This window comes from Nomascus leucogenys, chromosome 4, assembly GCF_006542625.1.
Source record: "Nomascus leucogenys isolate Asia chromosome 4, Asia_NLE_v1, whole genome shotgun sequence".
Classification (NCBI taxonomy): Eukaryota; Metazoa; Chordata; class Mammalia; order Primates; family Hylobatidae; genus Nomascus; species Nomascus leucogenys.
The window spans coordinates 108,921,633-108,941,065 of NC_044384.1; the positions used below are offsets into that span (position 1 = coordinate 108,921,633).

At 45.5% G+C, this 19,433-nt stretch overlaps 2 protein-coding genes across 2 annotated transcripts in view; one reads left to right on the forward strand and one right to left on the reverse strand.

Moving 5' to 3' along the window:
* Positions 1 to 1,591: 1,591 nt before the first annotated feature.
* On the reverse strand, positions 1,592 to 14,737 carry SS18L2 (SS18 like 2). Its single transcript, XM_003256916.4, has 4 exons — positions 14,619 to 14,737; positions 5,607 to 5,764; positions 4,964 to 5,040; positions 1,592 to 2,169 (listed from the first exon to the last, which is right to left on the reverse strand). Exons 2-4 carry the CDS (start codon positions 5,673 to 5,675, stop codon positions 2,082 to 2,084), a joined length of 234 nt encoding a protein of 77 aa, XP_003256964.1. The 5' UTR covers positions 5,676 to 5,764; positions 14,619 to 14,737; the 3' UTR covers positions 1,592 to 2,081.
* The window catches only part of SEC22C (SEC22 homolog C, vesicle trafficking protein), a 34,445-nt gene continuing 29,563 nt past the window's right edge, over positions 14,552 to 19,433 (forward strand). Inside the window, exon 1 of the mRNA XM_004087917.2 lies at positions 14,552 to 14,731. The gene's annotated coding sequence lies outside the window, so the exon portion shown is untranslated. The remainder of the gene's footprint in view (positions 14,732 to 19,433) is intronic.

The following is a 19,433-nucleotide window of genomic DNA, read 5'->3' on the forward strand; positions in this document are numbered from 1 at the left end:
AGTATCAACCAAAATGACTGACACCTCCTCCATCTCTTCCAAGAGTGGTAGAAAGTTGGTATCCAAAGAGTTTACAAACTCAGGCTTAATTTGTCCATGATTTACTATGAAAGAGAACCATTGGTAGTATGAATTTTCAGGTAATGATTCTGGGGTTCAGCCTTTTAGTGTGATTATGCCAGCAATTGGAACTTCAGGGGATAGGACTCTGGAAAACAATCAGGAATGCTAGTGGGGAAACAGACAAAATAATTTTCTAGAAAATAGAAATGATCGGCTGGGCACGGTGGCTCATGCTTGTAATCCCAGCACTTTAGGAGGCCGGGGCAGGCGGATCACCTGAGGTCGTGAGTATGAGACCAGCCTGACCAACATGGAGAAACCTCGTCTCTACTAAAAATACAAAAATTAGCCAGGCATGGTGGCGCATGCCTGTAATCCCAGCTACTTGGGAGGCTGAGGCAGGAGAATCACTTGAACCTGGGAGGTAGAGGTTGCAGTGAGCCGAAATTGCACCACTGCACTCCGACAGAGCGAGATTCCATCTCAAAAAAAACCAAAACCAAAACAAAACAAAAATCAAAAAAAGAAGAAAAAAAAGAGCCAGAGCCCTCAGATAACACATTAGTGATAACATAGATTAACATGTGCCCAGTTCTCAACCATGTTGTCTCAATCTCACAACCTCAGGAGGCAGATGCTATTTTCATTATCCTCACTTTAGAGGTGAGGAAACAGAGCTTTCAGAGGTTAAGGGATAGAGCTGGGATTCAAAATGAGTTCTCTCTTCACTATTTACATGTATTTTACAGTTGCCCTAGGTTGCAACCCTTGACTTCAAAAAAAGGAGCAGGGACCTGGGCTTCTAATTTTGTATATACTTACAAGAATCTCTTTGCCTCGTCTTTCAGATAAATCTCCAAGAGTGAAAGTTTTTTTTATAGAATACAGCTAATAAAGTCAGAAAGAATGATAAATTAGAAAATGCTCATTATGTAATCCCTAATGAATTACCAGATCAAAGCTGGGTGGATCATAATTTAAGTGAAAGGCTGGTTGGGAACTTGAAAATAAGTCAGGTCACTCCTTATGTGATGCAAAAGCAAGTACTTATCACCTTCTAATATATTCCTGCTAAAAATATTAGGACATGAGTCTGCATGAGCCTTTAGATCTACTAGTTTACAGGAAAAGTGGATGATAGTGGCACATAGTTAACAACACTACAGAGATACAACTACATGTAGCACATGAGAAAATTCTAGGATAAACACTTAGTTATTTCAACAAAGAAAAAAAGGAACTATTTATTCTTTAAGTGACTTAAAGGAACATCAACAAAATACAATGTGTGAATCTTATTTGGATTCTGGTTCAGACAAATCAACAAAAATACATTATCTGATAACTGAAGAAAATTAAACATCATCTATTATCAGATGATATTAGATAATAATTAGAAATCACTATTCATTTTGTTGGTAATGATAATAGTATTGTTGTTATATACTTTACGGTTAAGTCCTCACAGTTATTCTTGAAAACCAAATGGAATACTTATTACATGAAAACTTCTATACCTCCACATCAGTATTTTATAGAAAAATAAGCTTTATTTCAAAGCAATCTGAAAACAGCAGTCAGGGGGACCACATTTACCAACTGGTAGGAAGGAGCACAGAGTTACATGTCCATTTAGCAAGGTCTCAAGTCAGGAGTCTCACCAATTCCTGCCCAACACCTACTCAGTTTCCTCTTCAGGTTGAAGCTAAAAAGTAGACTTGAACATCCCAGTGATGTCTTTGTTATCCAAACATGCTCTAAGCTCAGGAAAGAGGACACCTGGGCTCAACTTATTGAGGGATTTGCTTAATTATTTAAAAAATACTTACATTGAGAATACAGTTAAGTTAGTAACTTTCTTCACATTTTCACATGTTTTGAAAGAGCCACAGAGGTTTCATTCATGTTTTAACCAGTTGAGTTGGTAAAGACCCTGTCTCCATTTTGTAAGAGATGGATTACATTCAATTACTCCTCACGACAGCCAAATGGAAGATTATTCTATTGCTTTTGAAAGACTATTCCACTGCTTTTGAAGTGCTGGTTGGACTGGCATCTGCAATGGTAGCCAAATAAATGAGATTTCTATGTAACACATGCTGGTACCTATGGGCAAAAAAACAGGCAAAAATCAGAGGCTTGTTTTTACTGACCATGAACAAAAAACTGGAAAGTAGTTTACCCACTCTAGTGGAATGGCTCATCCACTGACTGGATGATTCAGTGTTATCAACCTTCTTGTTTAACATATTTAAGGAAAATATAGTCAGATTCTCACCCATTCTCACTGATTACTTTCATAGCTACCATCATTTCTTGCTTGAACTATTGCAGTAGACACCTAGTCTCCCAGATCTATCTTTGCACACATACTTTATTCTCCACACAACAGCCTGAGAGATCACTGTACAATTTAAATCAAAATCATGTTATATGTCTATTCAAAACCTTCCAAAGGCTCCCATCTCATTCAGAGTAAAGGTGAGCTGTTCTTGTGTCCTAATAAGGCCCTACATGACTGGGGCCTCCAGTCCCCCTCTGATCTCATCTCTTATGGCTATACCTTTGTTCACTGAATACTGGCCACAGTGGCCTCCTTCCTGTGACTTGAAGATATCCAGCACACTCCTACTAGGGAGCTTTTCCACCTGATGCTTTCTCTGTCTTACTTATCTCACTATGCCTTACTACTGCATAGCTGGCTCCCTTACCCCAGGTCTCTACTCAAATATCACCTTATCAGACATACCATGGATAAAATAGCACTCCTCCCCCCAGTTACTCTGCTTTATTCTTATTCAAAGCACTTATTATTATTGCCTAATTATACATTTCCTTATACAGTCTAGAATGTCAGCTCTGTGAGTGCAGAGCTGGTATCTGTTTTACTATGGATTTCCCAGAGTCTGAAACAGTGCCTGGTACCAGGAGTACAGATGTCCCTTGGTATCCACAGAGGATTGGTTCCAGGACACCTCCCTCCTCCCCTTAGATATCGAAATCCGAGGATGCTCAAGCTCAAGTCCCTTATATAAAATGGCATAGTATTTGTATATAACCTACACACATCCTTACATATCATATACTTTAATTAATTTATTTATTTATTGAGACAGAGTCTTGCTCTGTCACCCAGGCTAGAGTGCAGTGGCGTGATCTTGGCTCACTGCAACCTCCACCTCCTGGGTTCAAGCAATTCTCCCGCCTCGGCCTCCCAAGTAGCTGGGATTACAGGCACACACCACCATGCCTGGCTAATTTTTGTATTTTTAGTTTTTAGTAGCGATGGGGTTTTGCCATGTTGGCCAGGCTGGTCTTGAACTCCTGACCTCAGATGATCAGCCCACCTCAGCCTCCCACGGTGATGGGATTACAGGCGTGAGCCACCATACCTGGCTCACATACTTTAATCTCTAGATTACTTATAATACCTAATACAATTTAAATGCCATATAAATAGTTGTTATACTGTATTGCTTTTTATTGTTGTTACTATTTTTTATTGTTTTGTGTTCCCCAATATTTTTGAAATGCAATGCAGAACCCACGGATACAGAGGACCAACTGTACTTATAAAACATCTGTTCAACAACTTCAAGAAGGGACGAAACATTTTCATGATCAACATAAGTTTACGGGGGTGAGTAGAGTTCTTCACCCAGAAAAATAAATCAGACAAGGGGTCAGAAAGCATGGCCTGTGCAATTGAAAAACCCCACTAGGAGATTTTGATAACTTTCTTACCCTTGGGTTGAGAATTACTGTACCAAATGGAACGTTTTGCAACCATTTTTCATATAGAAAAAGGAGAAGGTATTTACTATAAACTTTTAAAAATCATATTACCAAATGCCAGAGTCAGATGTAAAGATTTACCCAAAAATTGATATCTCTACTATTCTATTAAGGTATTCAGTGAGGGACTGTAGGTAATTTTTCTAGGGGGTAGGGATTATGAAACATTTCTTCAGTAACGATGAAATAATATATTTTTCTGTAAGAAATGGGCCAGGCGCGGTGGCTCATGCCTGTAATTCCAACACTTTGGGAGGAAGGTGGGTGGATCATCTGAGGTCAGGAGTTTGAGACCAGTCTGGCCAACATGGTGAAACCCCATCTCTACTACAAATATAAAAATTAGCAGGGCATGGTGGCACACACCTGTAGTCCCAGCTACTCGGAGGCTGAGGCACGAGAATTGCTTGAACCTTGGAGGTGGAGGCTGCGGTGAGCCGAGATTGCACCATTGCACTCCAGCCTGGGTGACAGAGGGAGACTCTGTCTCAAAAAGAAAAAAAAAAAAGGAAAGAAAAAAATGGGCATAATACCTGGACTAGATTCGGAAAAGAGACTCAGACTATATTTTCTCTCATTTTGGTATCTGCTTAGGGAGTGCATTAAATTATTATGCAGAATTTACCTTTGACTTAACTTGGAAATCCTTTGTTTGTCTTTGTGTGTGTGTCACTAACAGACTGACAGGAAGTTAGAAATGAGAGGGAGCTTAGCAGTCAAATGGCTTGACCCCTTAACAGAGAAAGGATGAGGCAGGGATCCAAGATGAGAAAGGGGCCATGGCTCTAATCTCCTGAGCCTAGTTTTCTGTGTGCTCCCACCCCCATCCTTGTTGTCATCAGCCGGCATAGCTTTGAGTGAAGGCGGCTTTGCAATGAGAAGAATTCACGTTTTGAAGAAAGAGCCACATCTGACACCAGGCTCCACGGTGTACTCGTTGTATGGTCTTGGGCGGGTTGGCAAACTCTTTGAGCCTCTCTTTCCTCAGTTCAAAGGGGGGCTTAACTGCGATCAATCACCCAAGACTCTTAGTTCGAGAAAGCACCGCATCACACAGGCTTCCCCTCTACCCACAGGTCAGGGGCGCGGGGGTGGGGGCACTTACTGGACGCACTCGTTCCCGCGGCCCTTGTTCTGATACTCCACAATACAGCGGATCAGCTGGTCATTCTCCTCAAGGAGCTGAAAGATCAGAGAAAGAAAGGGTCAGTGCAGGCCGGGCGCAGTGGCTCACGCCTGTAATCCCAGCCCTTTGGGAGGCCGAGCTAGGCGGATCACGAGGTCAGGAGTTCGAGACTAGCCTGGCCAACATGGGGAAACCCCATACTAAAAATACAAAAATTAGCCGGGCGTGGCATCGCGCTCCTGTAATCCCAGCTACCCAGAAGGCTGAGGCAGGAGACTCACTTGAAGCCGGGAAGCGGAGGTTTCAGTGAGCCAAGATGCGCCACTGCACTCCAGCCTGGGTGACAGAGCGAGACTCCGTCTCAAAAAAAAAAAAAAAAAAAAAAAAAAGAGAAAAGTTAGTGCAGTGTGACGTCTGGACGGCGGGGGACCGAACCCCATGCCGGGGTCCTGCCCCGGCACCTGTGCTGATTTCGTGCCATCTCCGGCTGCTCATCCCCGGCTGCTCAGCACCCTTCACGAGTCAGCTGGGAGGCCGCTCACTACAGGATGCTTCTCGCACCGCGCAGCCCCTCGGGATCCCGACTTCTTCTCCCCGCCCGCCCGCCCGCGTGTTTGCTCACCCGCTGAATAGTCTCTTGATTGACTTCCGCCTTGCCCCTCAGCCAGTCCGGTACGAAGGCCACCGACATCCCGAGGAACCTCCGGAACCACGACCGCCAAGCGACTCGACCCACGATAGGTGGGGCCTACGCTCTCGACGTTGATTGGATGCTCCCGCCTACAGGGCGGGGGACAGAAGGGACGTCATTTGTGACTGGACGCGCATGAGCTATAGTCAGCACGTTCCTCTGTCCCAGCCCCCAGAACGCCGGGGCCGTTTACGTATCCTTTGCGCTTGCGCAGTCTGGAGAGCGAGACTTGTGGGTCGGGACTGGGTCTACTGCTGACCTACCTGGCGTCAGCAGCACCTCAAGTGTTAGCCTCTGCATGCTTTTTTTTTTTTTTTTTTTTTTGAGATGGAGTCTCGCTCTGTCGCCCAGGCTGGAGTGCAGTGGCGCATCTCGGCTCACTGCAAGCTCCGCCTCCTGGGACTACAGGCGCCCGCCACCACGCCCGGCTAATTTTTTGTATTTTTTTTAGTAGAGATGGGGTTTCACCATGTTAGCCAGGATGGTCTCGGTCTCCTGACCTCGTGATCCGCCCGCCTTGGCCTCCCAAAGTGCTGGGTGTGCATGCTTAATCTATCTGCAGGAGCGGATTGCTCGGCGTCACACAGCATGTCTGGAACCCAGATATATGGCTTCAGATCCATTGTCCTCTCTACATCACTCTGGTGCCTCCAGGTCTGCATCTGGAGCATGAACATTGGCTATGGCAATGTCTCCTGCCAGGCCAAATCTGCAGGGCCAGGAAAACTCTGGTATTAGCTTTACTCTTTGCTGAAGGAGAAATTCGCGTTTTTGCACATAGCCTAGACTTATTTGGGGCAGGACTTATTAGGTTGGCAACCCTAAAAAGCACTGGTATTTTCTTCATTTTACAGATGAGGAAACAGGTTAAGTAACTTGCCCAAGGTTCCTTAGCAAAGCCAGCCTCTGAATACGGGCAGTCTGGCTTTAGAACTCTCACCCTTAACAACCCGGGACTGCCCAGGCACCATACCGCAAAGGTGGTGCGCCGCAAGATGCAAGGAGGAAGCTGGACATACCTTCTTGGGCCATATGGTTACTCCTGGTGACCACTACGACTGAATTGGCTGTAGTCTTCTAGACCAATGGTCCCCAGCCTTTTTGGCACCAGGAACTGGTTTCACGGAAGACAATTTTTCTTGTCTTCCACGGGGGTGGGGATGGTTTTGGTATGAAACTGTTTTACCTCACATCAGCAGACATTAGATTCTCATTAGGAGTGCGCAACCTAGATCTCTCGCAAGTCCAGCTCACAATAGGGTTCACGCTCCTGTGAGAATCTAATGCCCCCGCTGATCCTAATGCCCCCGCTGATCTGAGGGGGCAGAATGCTCGGCGGTAATGCTTATCCGCCCTCTGCTCACCTCCTGCTGTGCCGTACTGGTCCCCTGTTCTAGCCATCCGTGGTGGATGTGGTAACAAGATTCGTTTACCCTGGAGTGAGCAGCGGCCACTTCATTTAGGAGGGAGATCTTGGGAACCTACACTCCTAAGAAGGGGAGCTCCCTAGAGCTTTATTCCCCTGAGTGGTGGCCCTGATCCTGAGCAAGCTCATCTGCTTTCCTGGGCTTTCTCTCCACAATCCCTTTATTCAAACCTGTGAAAGGGCAGCTTTCATCCCATTTCTTTCTTTCTTTTTTTTTTTTTTTTTTTTTTTTTTTTGAGACAGAGTCTTGCTCTGCTGGAGTGCAGTGGTGTGATCTCAGCTCACTGCAACCTCTGCCTCTTGGGTTCAAGCGATTCTCCTGCCTCAGCCTCCTGAGTAGCTGGGATTACAGGTGCCTGCCACCACACCCGGCTAATTTTTTTTTTGTATCTTTAGTAGAGATGGGGTTTCACCATATTGGTCAGGCTGGTCTTGAACTCCTGACCTCGTGATCCGCCCGCATCGGCCTCCCAAAGTGCTGGGATTACAGGTGTGAGCTACTGTGCCCGGCCTGCTTTCATCCCATTTCACAGAGAGGTAAACCCGGTGAGAGAAGTGAGGTAACACCTGAGCTGGGGAGGACTCAGGGCTTCCTGGTTACCAAGCCTGCACTGTTAACTCCACGTCAGGCTTCCTCCTCAGGAAAATTCCCCAAAGCTTTCAGAGAAACAGAGTGGGCAGAAAAGGAACCATCAGGAGCAGGATGCAGGTCTTGCTTAGTTCCACTCAGCCCTATTCCTGTTTAGACAAGTGAGGAATGACAATAACATGAGATGGCCCAGACAACAATCCTCCCACCTGTGAAAGCTTCCCTGGGATTATGGGCATGAACCACCATGCCCAGCCTATACTTTTGTTCATAAAGTTTAAGTGACTTGCTTACCAATCTTATGCAAAATTTCATGTAATTTATATAATGCTATATAACATAATGCTACCTATGGTATGTAGATATACATACAAAGATCTGTCCTGGGTATTAAGTATCTTACCTCTAGGCTTTATGTTTATGGCTCTGAAATGGAGGGAACAGGGACATACATGTTTTGAGGAATAAAGTGAAGGGTTTTTGTTGTTGTTGTTGTTTTTTGAGACAAAGTCTCACTCTGTTGCCCAAGCTGGAGTGCAGTGGCGCAATCTCAGCTCACTGTAACCTCCACCTCCCAGGTTCAAGCAATTCTCCTGCCTCACCCTCCCGAGTAGTCTGGGACTACAGGCATGAGCCACCAGGCCCAGCTAATTTTTTTGTATTTTTAGTAGAGACGGGGTTTCACTATGTTGGCCAGGCTGGTCTTGAACTCCTGACCTCATGATCTGTCTGCCTTGGCCTCCCAAAGTGCTGGGATTACAGGCGTGAGCCACCGTGCCTGGCCCTGGGTTTTTGTTGTTGTTGTTGTTATTGTTGTTTTTGTTTTTTTGAGACAGAGTTTCACTCTTGTTGCCCAGGATGGAGTGCAATGGTGCAATCTCGGCTCACTGCAACCTCCACCTCCTGGGTTCCAGCAATTCTCCTGCCTTAGCCTCCCAAGTAGCCGGGATTACAGGCATGCACCACCACGCCCAGCTAATTTTGTGTTTTTGGTAGAGATGGGGGTTTCTACCATGTTGGTCAGGCTGGTGTCGAACTCCTGACCTGAGGTGAACCACCCACCCCGGCCTCCCAAAATGCTGAGATTACAGGTGTGAGCCACAGAGCCTGGCCTAAAGCAAAGGTTTTGAATGAGGTTTATATAAGGATTTGATTTTTTTTTTTTTTTTTTTTGAGACAGAGTCTCGCTCTGTCGCCCAGGCTGGAGTGCAGTGGCACGATCTCGGCTCACTGCAAGCTCTGCCTCCCAGGTTCATGCCATTCTCCTGCCTCAGCCTCCCTAGTAGCTGGGACTACAGGCGTTCACCATCACGCCCGGCTAATTTTTTGTATTTTTTTTTAGTAGAGACGGGGTTTCACTGTGTTAGCCAGGATGGTCTTGATCTCCTGACCTCGTGATCCGCCTGCCTCGGCCTCCCAAAGTGCTGGGATTACAGGCATGAGCCACCGCGCCCAGCCTGATTGGTTTTTTTAGCATCATTAAAGTTTCTATCAGGTAAAAAAAAATGAGATGGTATTAGGGTGAGGCAGGTGTTATAGGGGACCAACCTGTTCCAGCATACAGGGAAAGCCCTCCAGAAGAAAAGGTTTATAAAGGCAGTATAAAGGCAAAGTGGAGGTTAAGAAGGACACAGGTGTCCAGACTGTGTACTCTCCTAGGAGCAATGGGAGCCATGGATGGTTTTAGGCAGAAGAATGATGAAGCCTGAGATGCATTTAGAGTTTTCTTGGCTGTAACATGGTGAAAGTTAGGGAAGACGCCCAGATGAGAAACAAAAAGAACAGTGACAAGGCTGCTACAAGCAGGCAGGCCAGAGATAGTGGGAGCAATGAGAAAAGAAGTGTGGGCATTTGAAAGACATTAGAAGTAGACTTGGCAGGCCTTAGTGATCAAGTGGGGAGGGAAAGAAAAGGGAAATTAGGGATGCCTTCTGGGGTTCTGGGTTAAGCAACTGAGAAACTGGTGATGCCCCTTATGGAGGCAGGGAATAGTGGGGGAGATGCTGGACTGGAAATGAAGGTGATAAATTCAGTTGTGGAAATGTACAGTGTGAGGTGATGTCAAACGATGTTGAGGCTTGTGACTGACTATTTGGGGCTGAAACTCAGGGACAAAGGCTAGGTTGGAGATACAGCTTTGAGAAACATCACTTGTAGAAACTGACTGGAACTATGTAGTGGATAAGACTGCCTAAGGAGAATGTGATAGTTTCTCTTACGGCAGAGGAAAAGAAGCTGCAATGGAGACTGAGGGGAGAAAGAGACTAGAGATATAGGAAGAGGAAAACCAGGAGAGTGGGGGTTATGGCTTTTTTTTTTTTTTTTAAGCAGTGACTGAAAAGGACAGACAGGACAGCAATGACAAATGCTGTTGAAAGGTCAAGGAAGGGGTGGGTGCAGTGGCTCACACCTGTAATCCCAGCACTTTGGGAGGCCGAGGTAGGCAGATCACTTGAGGTCAGGAGTTTGAGACCAGCCTGGCTAACATGTTGAAACCCTGTCTCTACTAAAAATACAAAAATTAGCCAGGCATGGTGGTGCAGGCTTGTAGTCCCAGCTACTTGGGAGGCTGAGGCTGGAGGATCGGTTGAATCCGGCAGGCAGAGGTTGCAGTAAGCCTCGGTGCCATTGCACTCCAGCCTGGGTGACAGAGCGACACTCTGTCTCAACAACAAAAACAAAAAAGAACAAGGAAGATAAAGACTAGGTCTTTGAGGAGGGCATTTTCAGTGATATGGTGAAACAGATATCAGAACTGCAGGGGACTGAGAAATGATGAAAGGTGAAGGTGAAGCAATGGAGTGTTCAAATATAGACCACTTTTTCCATGAGGTTTGGTTGTAAAGGGGAGAGGGGAAAGAAGGTGGTAGCTGGAGGGAGAGGAGTTGTCTGGAGCTAAGGGACATCACTTTGATGGTTGCTCTTTCTTCAGTAATGGAGGTTCCTGGGAGAGCAAGCCGGGGAGGGGGCGTTGAAGAGTGGGAGATCTGGGGAGCATGCAGGATATTTGGAAGTTGACTTTGGGGGAGAGCTGCCTTGGCAAATAGGACCGCTGAAAGGTCGTTGAGGACCTAGTTGAAGTTGACAATGTATGTAGCACTGATCTGTGTGGTTGTGAGATTTTGTCCAGCGGCACTTAGAGCCAAGAAGCAGATTCAGAGAAGACAGAAGATTGGATTTTTCCAGGATTGTAGTGCTGCCAGATGGGTGTTACTATCCTTCTAGTTGTGTCAGAAAGATAACTGTGCAAGGGATATAAGTATATTGGGAAGAATGTGATGGAGGTGATAAACCCTGAACTCTCAGCTGATGGGGAAGGAAGTGAAGACTCGAGGGAGCTTATAAATAAAACAAAGTAGAGGGACAAATGAACTGGCAGTTTCTGCAGGCTAGAGAAACCATGAAAGGAATTCAGAGAATAGCAGAAGGACAGATGAAAGATCAGGTGTCTGCATTTATAACTTCAGAGGTGGAGCTCTTCTGTGGTCCAGGGTGTTACCCTAGGAGTAGAAGGCTGAAGAGGACTGGAAGAGAAAGACTCTGGAGTTGACTGTGAGCCTGGAGCCAAAGTGACCAGTGATTGGAGATGAGAGCTAGGACTTTAGGTACTACATCTCACCCTTGTTGTCCAATCTACCATGGTGCCTGAGCCACACCAGTTGCACCAGTCAGAGGGTGTAAGGTCCTGTTCTAAAGCACTCGCACCACAAGTTTTGAGAGCCCAATTCCCCATATTTGTTTGTTTGTTTTGTTTTGTTTGTTTTTTGAGATGGAGTTTCACTCTTGTAGGTCACGCTGGAGTGCAATGGTGCGATCTCAGCTTACTGCAGCCTCCGCCTCCCAAGTTCAAGTGATTCTCCTGCCTCAGCCTCCCAAGTAGCTGGGATCACAGATGTCTGCCATCACGCCTGGCTAATTTTTGTAATTTTTCAATAGAGACGGGGTTTTGCCATGTTGGACAGGCTGGTCACTGACCTCGTGATCCACCCACCTTGGCCTCCCAAAGTGCTGGGATTGTAGGTGTGAGCCACCACACCTGGCCCCAATTCCCCATATTTGAAGAGCACTTATGCTACAGTGTTTTCAATTGCCTTTACCAACCCCGAATCTCCTGGTTTTTCTCCTTCTTTGTGCCTGTTATGACCTACCCTCATTATCAGAGACTCATTGTGGGAGGGGACTACACAAGGGTATAACTCCCAGGAGGTGGTGAACCCTGGAGGCTATCTTAGACTGTATCACAATTCTCTTCAGTTTTCATTTTGTAATTTTTCTCTGGCTATGTAAGCCCTGCTTCGATTTCTGCCCATATGATGATGACTTTCAAAAGTCTATGTCCAGGCTAGGCGTGGTGGCTCACGCCTGTAATCCCAGCACTTAGGGAGGCCAAGGTGGGCAGATCACTTGAGGCCAGGAGTTCGAGACCAGCCTGGCCAATATGGTGAAACCCCCGTCTCTACTAAAAATACAAAAATTAGCTGGGCATGTTGGCAGATGCCTGTAATCCCAGCTACTTGGGAGGCTGAGGCAGAAGAATCACTTGAGCCTGGGAGGCGGAGGTTGCAGTGAGCCAAGATTGTGCCACTAAACTCCAACCTGGGCCACAGAGTGAGACTCAGCCTCAAAAAAAAGTTTGTGTCCAGCCCAGACCTCTACATTGACCTGCAACATGTATATACAACTGCTGTGTTGACATCTGTATTAGTCAAGGTTCTCCAGAGAGAAAGAACCAATGTGATATCTATATATCTACAATATAGATCTATATCTATAGATATATGGGAGGGGATTTATTAGGGGAACTGGCTCACATAGTTATGGAGGCTGAGAAGTCCCACAGTAGGCCATCAACAAGCTGGAGAACCAGGGAGGCTGGTAGACTGCTTCAGTTCAAGACTACCCTGTCTCGGACTTGGCCTCAGAACCAGGGAAGCTGAATGGTGTATCTCCCAGTCCAAGGCCCAAGCCGGGAGAACCTGGGGAACCACTGGTACAAGTCTTGAAGTCCAAAGGCTCAATACTTGCTAAATGAATAAATGGACGGACTCTACTGCCTACTCTCCTGGAGTCAGGAGATTAGGGGAACCTGGAGTTCTGATGCCAAGGGCAGAAGAGGGGTGTCCCAACTCCAGAATAGAGAATTTGCCTTTCCTCTGCCTTTTTGTTCTATTAGATGGTGCCTGCGCATATTGGATGAGGACAGATCTTCCTTACTCAGTCCATTGATTTAAATGCCAATATCTTCTGGGAACACCCTCATAGACATACCCAGAAATAATGTTCCCCCAGCTATCTGAGTATCCCTTAACCTAGTCAGGTTGACATCTAAAACTAATCATCGCAAAATCCTAACCAATCTCAAAGGTGACTCAAATTCAACTTGTCTAAGATGGAGCTCAAGATCAATCTTACCTCCTCTTCCAGTGTTCTCCGTATCTGTGAATCCCTCCACCATCCATCCATTTATCCAAGGCTGAACAGTGGCATCATCCTTGAAGCTGCTTCATCACCCCTTCACATCCAACTCATCACCAAGTCCTATTGATTTTGCTCCTACATTTTTCTGCAGCCTTCTTAGATCTCTTTTTCTTCACTCTCACCCTAGTCCACACTCCAGCTCCATTCTCTCTTGCCCAGATGACTGCACTGGCTCCCAGGCCAGTCCCACCATAGCTCTGTTGAGACTTCTCCATTTTGATCTGCACTTTAGCAGCCAAAGTGAGTTTTAAAAAATGCAATTTTGATCAGTGTTCTTTGGTCCTAAACTTGCCACTATGGCCCATAAAATCCTACATGGTCCAGCCCCTTCTATTCGCTCTAGTGGATCTCACTCCACTCCTTTATTCTCTAAACTCTGAGTTTCTTTTCTTTTTGTGGTAAAATGTACATAACCATTTTTAAGTGTGCAGATCTGTGGCGTTTGGTACATTCACATTGTTGTGCGATCATCACTACTATCCATTTCCAGAACTGTTTCATCTTCTCCAGCTGAAATTCTATACCTATTAAGCACTAACTTTCCATTCCCCCCCTTTCTGGGTTTCTTTTCATCCCTCAAAGGAGCTCTGCTGCCTTCCACAGAGTTCTTATATACATGCTGATCTCTCCATCTGAAACACACTTCCTCTCCCCTTTGCCTAGTTAGCCTCCTGTGATTCCCAACACCAGCCTAGAAGCTTCTGTAAATTCTCCCAAAACCCCTGCTCCTCCCTGAAGAGCAGTTTGTGTTTATACAGGTGTTTGATTGTTTGAAGGGTGCTCTCACCCTGTCTCCTCTCAACATAGTTTTTCTTGTCAGGAATTCCTTGCTTTGTCCACAACCCCTGGCACATAGCAGGTGCTCAATACTTGCTAAATGAATAAATGGACGGACTCTGCTACCTAATCTGCTTCCAGCCGGTCATCCATCTGTGGGTGCCTCCGCCCCCAGCTTGGGGTGTGTCCCCCTGGGTCGGATTTTGGCGCCCCATCCAGGCTGGCAGTACGTTGTGCTCTTTGGTTTGCCTATCTCGGGCCTCCAGCCCAGCCGCGCGGACCGCAGAACACACGCCCCGGGCGTATCACTCTGTCACGCGGAGCCTCCCCGCCTCCGGACGTCAGTCCGGTTGCTACCCCGGCAGGAGTCGAGCTTAGATCACGAAGGCTCCTTCCCACCTCCGGACGTGAGAATTACAGGCTTGGACCTCAAACCGCCGCAGTGAGAGCCGGGAGGTGGGAAGAAAGTTGGGAGGCGCGCGCCCCCGTCTCACTCCCTCTCCGTTTGGGTCTCAGCCCTTTAAGAACCACTACGTTCGCGCCTTCGCCGGGACGGGGGCTGTGGAGGCGCGCCGGGATTGGTCGGTTTGGGTGCGGGTGTCGCTTAGCAGCAGTGAATGGGGCGGGGGAAGGGCGGAACGCTCAAGTCTCGCGCACGCGCACCACCGCCTACCTGCGCCGGGGCTGATTGTGACCTGGGCCGGGTCTTCCCGGTCGGCTAAGGTTGCTGAGGAGGCGGCGGGTAGCTGGCGGGCGCCGACTTCCGGAGGCCGCCGTCCGGGCGAGGTGAGGGCTGGCGGGCGGAGGCGGGTGCCGCGGCCCGTTAGCCGATAGCAGGCGGGTTAGGGTGTGGCGCAGGGCGGGCCCAGAGGTGGAGGCGGCCCAGGGCCCGCCCGGCCCTCAGTCTCGGCCTTGACCATGGGGCTTCCCACGGGGCTTCACTGGGCTTCTTGGATTCCTCTGTACCCTTTCTCCCGCCAGCCTCTTCCCAGACCCCGGGGCCACCCAAGGCACGCGCCTGCAGGAACCCTGGGCTCACAGATGGGCGCCAAGGGCTTCTCCCAGTTGGAAGAGATGAGGAGTGAGAAAGGGGACGACTGTTTCTTTAACCATTCACGAAGCTCACGTCAGAGCATTGTTCAGTCTGAATAGCAAACTTCCCTTAGCATGCCCGTGTTATAAGACTTTAAATATTGGATACACTGAACCAACTTTTCAGAGCACTAGGTGTAGGACGTTCCATTACAGGTTTTGTGTTCATTACAGATTTACACATGTACTTCAGAGCCAGAAGGATAAAGCACTCGGGGAAAAATTAAGTTTCTAGAAATAAAAGCCACGAAAGACTATTGCCAGTGTGGAAAGTAATTGGTGAAATTTGTGACATGGTCAGAAAAAAATACAGCTCAGAACCAACATATAGGGTAATGTTTAATTACATTTTGCAGAGAAGAGTTGATCCCACTAAAGATAATTTTAGTAAAATGAAAAATGGAAGCAACTGGAAATGGTTTAACGTTGCTAGATAGAATTAAATAAATAGAGTTTCCTCTGGAAAGTACATTTTGGACAATGTTAATAGCTCTGATTTAAGTGTTTGTATTTGCAACAGAAGCCATCTTGGAGTCTCAGTGTTTTTTATTCTTAGAATAACTTAGAAATCAACTAAATTCAATAAGTAACATGATCATAGAGAGGACAACCCGACTTCAAGGTAATACAGTGGATAAAGAGCAGTTGTTACAAGTATAATCTCAGGCTCCTTCTTCTACCAACAGGTCTCTGATTAGCTTATTAGTGCTCTAAGGAGAAGAAATTATTTTAGAGAAAGGGAGTAGCCGTAATCCCCAAGGTTGGATTTGTAGAAAAAGGATGTGGTGGAAAGATCGTAGGCTTTAGAATATTTGAAGTAAGGAATCCTGGGTTGAATCTGGCTCTACCTCTTGAGTCTTAGAGTTGCAGTTTTCCCACCTATCCAGTGTAGATTATGTCTACCTTATAGTTACAAGCATTTAATAACATTATCAATGGACAAGGTCCTATCAAGTTTAGTTCCCTACCCCTCTCAGTTCCTAACAAATGCCAAAACTGACCTCTACCCTCCTCTTCACTCCATCCCCAAGCAACTTGGAGCCTTAATAGAATCTACAGATTTGGTAACCAGTTCTCAAGTCCTGTGGCTGAAGGTGAATTCAATAAGGGTGGCACAACTCAGTTTTGTCTTCTGTATTGTGTATTTGAGTCTTCTGTATTCTGTATATACTTTATGGTGAACACTTTGTGTTTGAATATTTGTGTGCCAAATGAAGCCTGTTTTGTCTAAATTCCTGTTTTGCAAGGTGCAGTCATCTCTCTCTTTCTCTCTGTTTTTGTCTTTCTTTCTGTCTCTCTCCGCCTCTCTCTCTCTCAGTGCATGTGGTAGGGGCTTGAGGAGGGGTTAAGGGTAAAAGGTGAAAGAAAAAACAGGATCAAGGGTAGCCTGCAGCATAGGCAAAAAGTCTTTGTTAATAGAACAAAGATAATCTATGACATGAGCAGTTTATAAACAGATGCTGGGAAGAAGATTTAGGAAATAAGGGAGGCAAATTAAAATGTTTTTATAAAACCTAGTAACACGGATGCCGTGTATTTGATTACTACTTCACTCTACTTTTAGACAAATTTCATCTGTATAAACCTTTCTCTTTTTCTCTCCAAGTACAGATTTATTGTGGAAAAGTGTTCAAACTGTAGATCAGAATTATGGCAAGGGATCTGTAAACCTGCATTTCTGGTTTCAGTGAGCAAAAATAAGGCAGCCCTTAGGTCATTCATTCATTTAACTTAGCAATGTTTACTGAGTGCTTCCTAATATGTACCAGGCAAGGTGGTAGGTTATGACATCCACTGCCTTGTGGAGGGATCTGGTAAGATCTGGAAGACATTCCAGTGTCTCTTTGTATGAACATTCTGAAGCTGCCTTTGTCCTTGTGGAATTGATTTTCTTTTCTTTTCTTTTTTAATTTTTGAGACAGGGTCTCACTTTGTTGCCCAGGCTGGAGTGCAATGATGCAGTCACAGCTCATGCAGCCTTGACCTCCTGAGCTCAAGTGATCCTCCCACCTCAGACTCCCAAGTAGCTGGGACCACAGGTGTGTGCCACCATGCCTGGCTTTTTTTTTTTTTTTTTTTTGTAGAGATGGGGTGTCATTGTGATGCCCAGGCTGGTCTCAAATTCTGGGACTCAAGCAGTCCTCCCACCTCAGCCTCCCAAAGTGCTGGGATGACAGGTATGAGCCACCATGCTCAGCCTGCTTTCTTAGTGTTTTGTTTTGTTTTGTTTTGAGATGGAGTTTTGCTCTTGTTGCCCAGGCTGGAGTGCAATGGCACAATCTCGGCTCACTGCAAACTCCGCCTCCTGGGTTCAAGTGATTCTTCTGCCTCAGCCTTCTGAATAGCTGGGATTACAGGCATGTACCACCATACCCAGCTAATTTTGTATTTTTAGTAGAGACAGGGTTTCTCCATGTTGGTCAGGCTGTTCTCGAACTCCCGACCTCAGGTGATCCGCCTGCCTCTGCCTCCCAAAGTGCTGGGATTACAGGCATGAGCCATTGCACCCAGCCGCTTTCCTGTTTTAAGTTGAATACTAGTTGTCTTTGAGCAGCTTTATTTCAAAGAGTCCTAAGATTATAGTACCTTCCAGTTTGGAAATGTGATGTAGTAAAGGAGCTATTCACTATAAAGTATGCCCTTCAGTGTTCATGCATAAAACATCAAAATTACAGTTAATTAGCAGATAGGATATTGGTGGGGATATTTAAAAATTATATTTAAACAAAAAAAATGAGCATAATTTAAGTAACCAGTATATGAGAATCTTAAGTTAATACTTTTTTCCAGCTTTTAAGATAATTATAGTTGCAGGAATTTGCAAAGATAGTACAGAGAAGTCTCATGTACCCTTCACCTAGTTTTCCCCATTGATTACACATTATATAATTCTAGTACAATAGCAACTCCAGGAAATTGATGTTGGTATAAAGTGTGTGTGTGTGTGTGTGTGTGTGTGTGTGTGTGTGTGTGTGGTACTGTCACTTTATCGTGTGTAGATTCCTGTAATCATCACCGCAATCAAGATACAGAATTATTCCATCACCACAAAGATCTGCCTTTGGCTGTTCATTCATAGTCACACCCATTCCCCTCCTCTCTGCCATCCTTAACCTCTGACAACTGTTTATCAGCCCTCCATTTCTATAATTTTGTCATTTCAAGAATGTTACGTAAAAGGATGCATATAGTATATAACCTTTTGATACGGGCTTTTTACAACCAAGCATAATGCACTTGAGATCCATTCAAGTTGTTCTGTATACCAGGACCATAGTTTATTCTTCTTCTTTGCTGAGTAGTATTCCATGGAATGAATATACTGTGGTTTGTTTAACCATTCACTATTTGTAGGACATTTTGGTTGTTTTCAGGTTTGGTTGTTATAAATAAAGCTGCAATGAGCAATTGTACAGAAGGTCTTTGTGTAGACATAAGTTTTTATTTCTCTGGGATAAATGTCAGGAGTGTGATTGGTAGATTGTACAGTAATTGCATGTTTAGTTTTAAAAAACTGCCAAACTGTGTTTTGTTTTTGTTTTTTTCTTTGAGACGAAATCTTGTTCTGTCGCCCAAGCCGGAGTGCAATGGTGCAGTCTCGGCTCACTGCAACCTCCGCCTCCCAGGTTCAAGTGATTCTCCTGCCTCAGCCACCCAAGTAGCTGGGATTACAGGTGCCCACCACCATGCCTTGCTAATTTTTGTATTTTTAGTAGAGATGGGGTTTCACCATGTTGTCGAGGCTGGTCTTGAACCTTGACCTCAGGTGATCCACTCACCTCAGCCTGCCAAAATGCTGGGATTACAGGCATGAGCCACTGCGCCTGGCCCAAACTTTTCTAGAGTATACAATTTTACAGTCCAGTAATGCATGAGAGATCCAGTTTCTCTCCATGCTTGCCAGTGTTTGATACTGTCACTATTTATCATTTTAGCTGTTCTGATGGGTAGGTAGTATTATTTCATTGGGGTGTCAAGTTGCATTTTCATAATAGCTCAATATCTTTTCATGCTCTGATTTGCCATCCATATATCCTCTTTGGTGAAATGTCTGTATGTGCGTTTTTCCCATTTTAAAATTGGATTGTTTGTGTTTTTTCACTGTTGAATTTCAAGAGTTCTTTATACATTCCAGGTTTGAGTTGCTTATCAGATATGTGGTTTACAGATATTTTCTCCCAGTTTCTAGCTTGTCTTTTCATCCTCTTCACATGGGCTTTCCTAGAGAAACAAAATTGAAAAGTGTTCAATTTTGTTGCAGTCCAGTTTTCTGAATTATCTTACGGATTATGCTTTTGGTGTCATATCTAAGAGCTCCTCACCAAGTCATAGGTCCTGAAGATTTCCTCCTATGTTTTCTTCCAGTTTTATAGTTTTATTTTTCATATTTAAATCT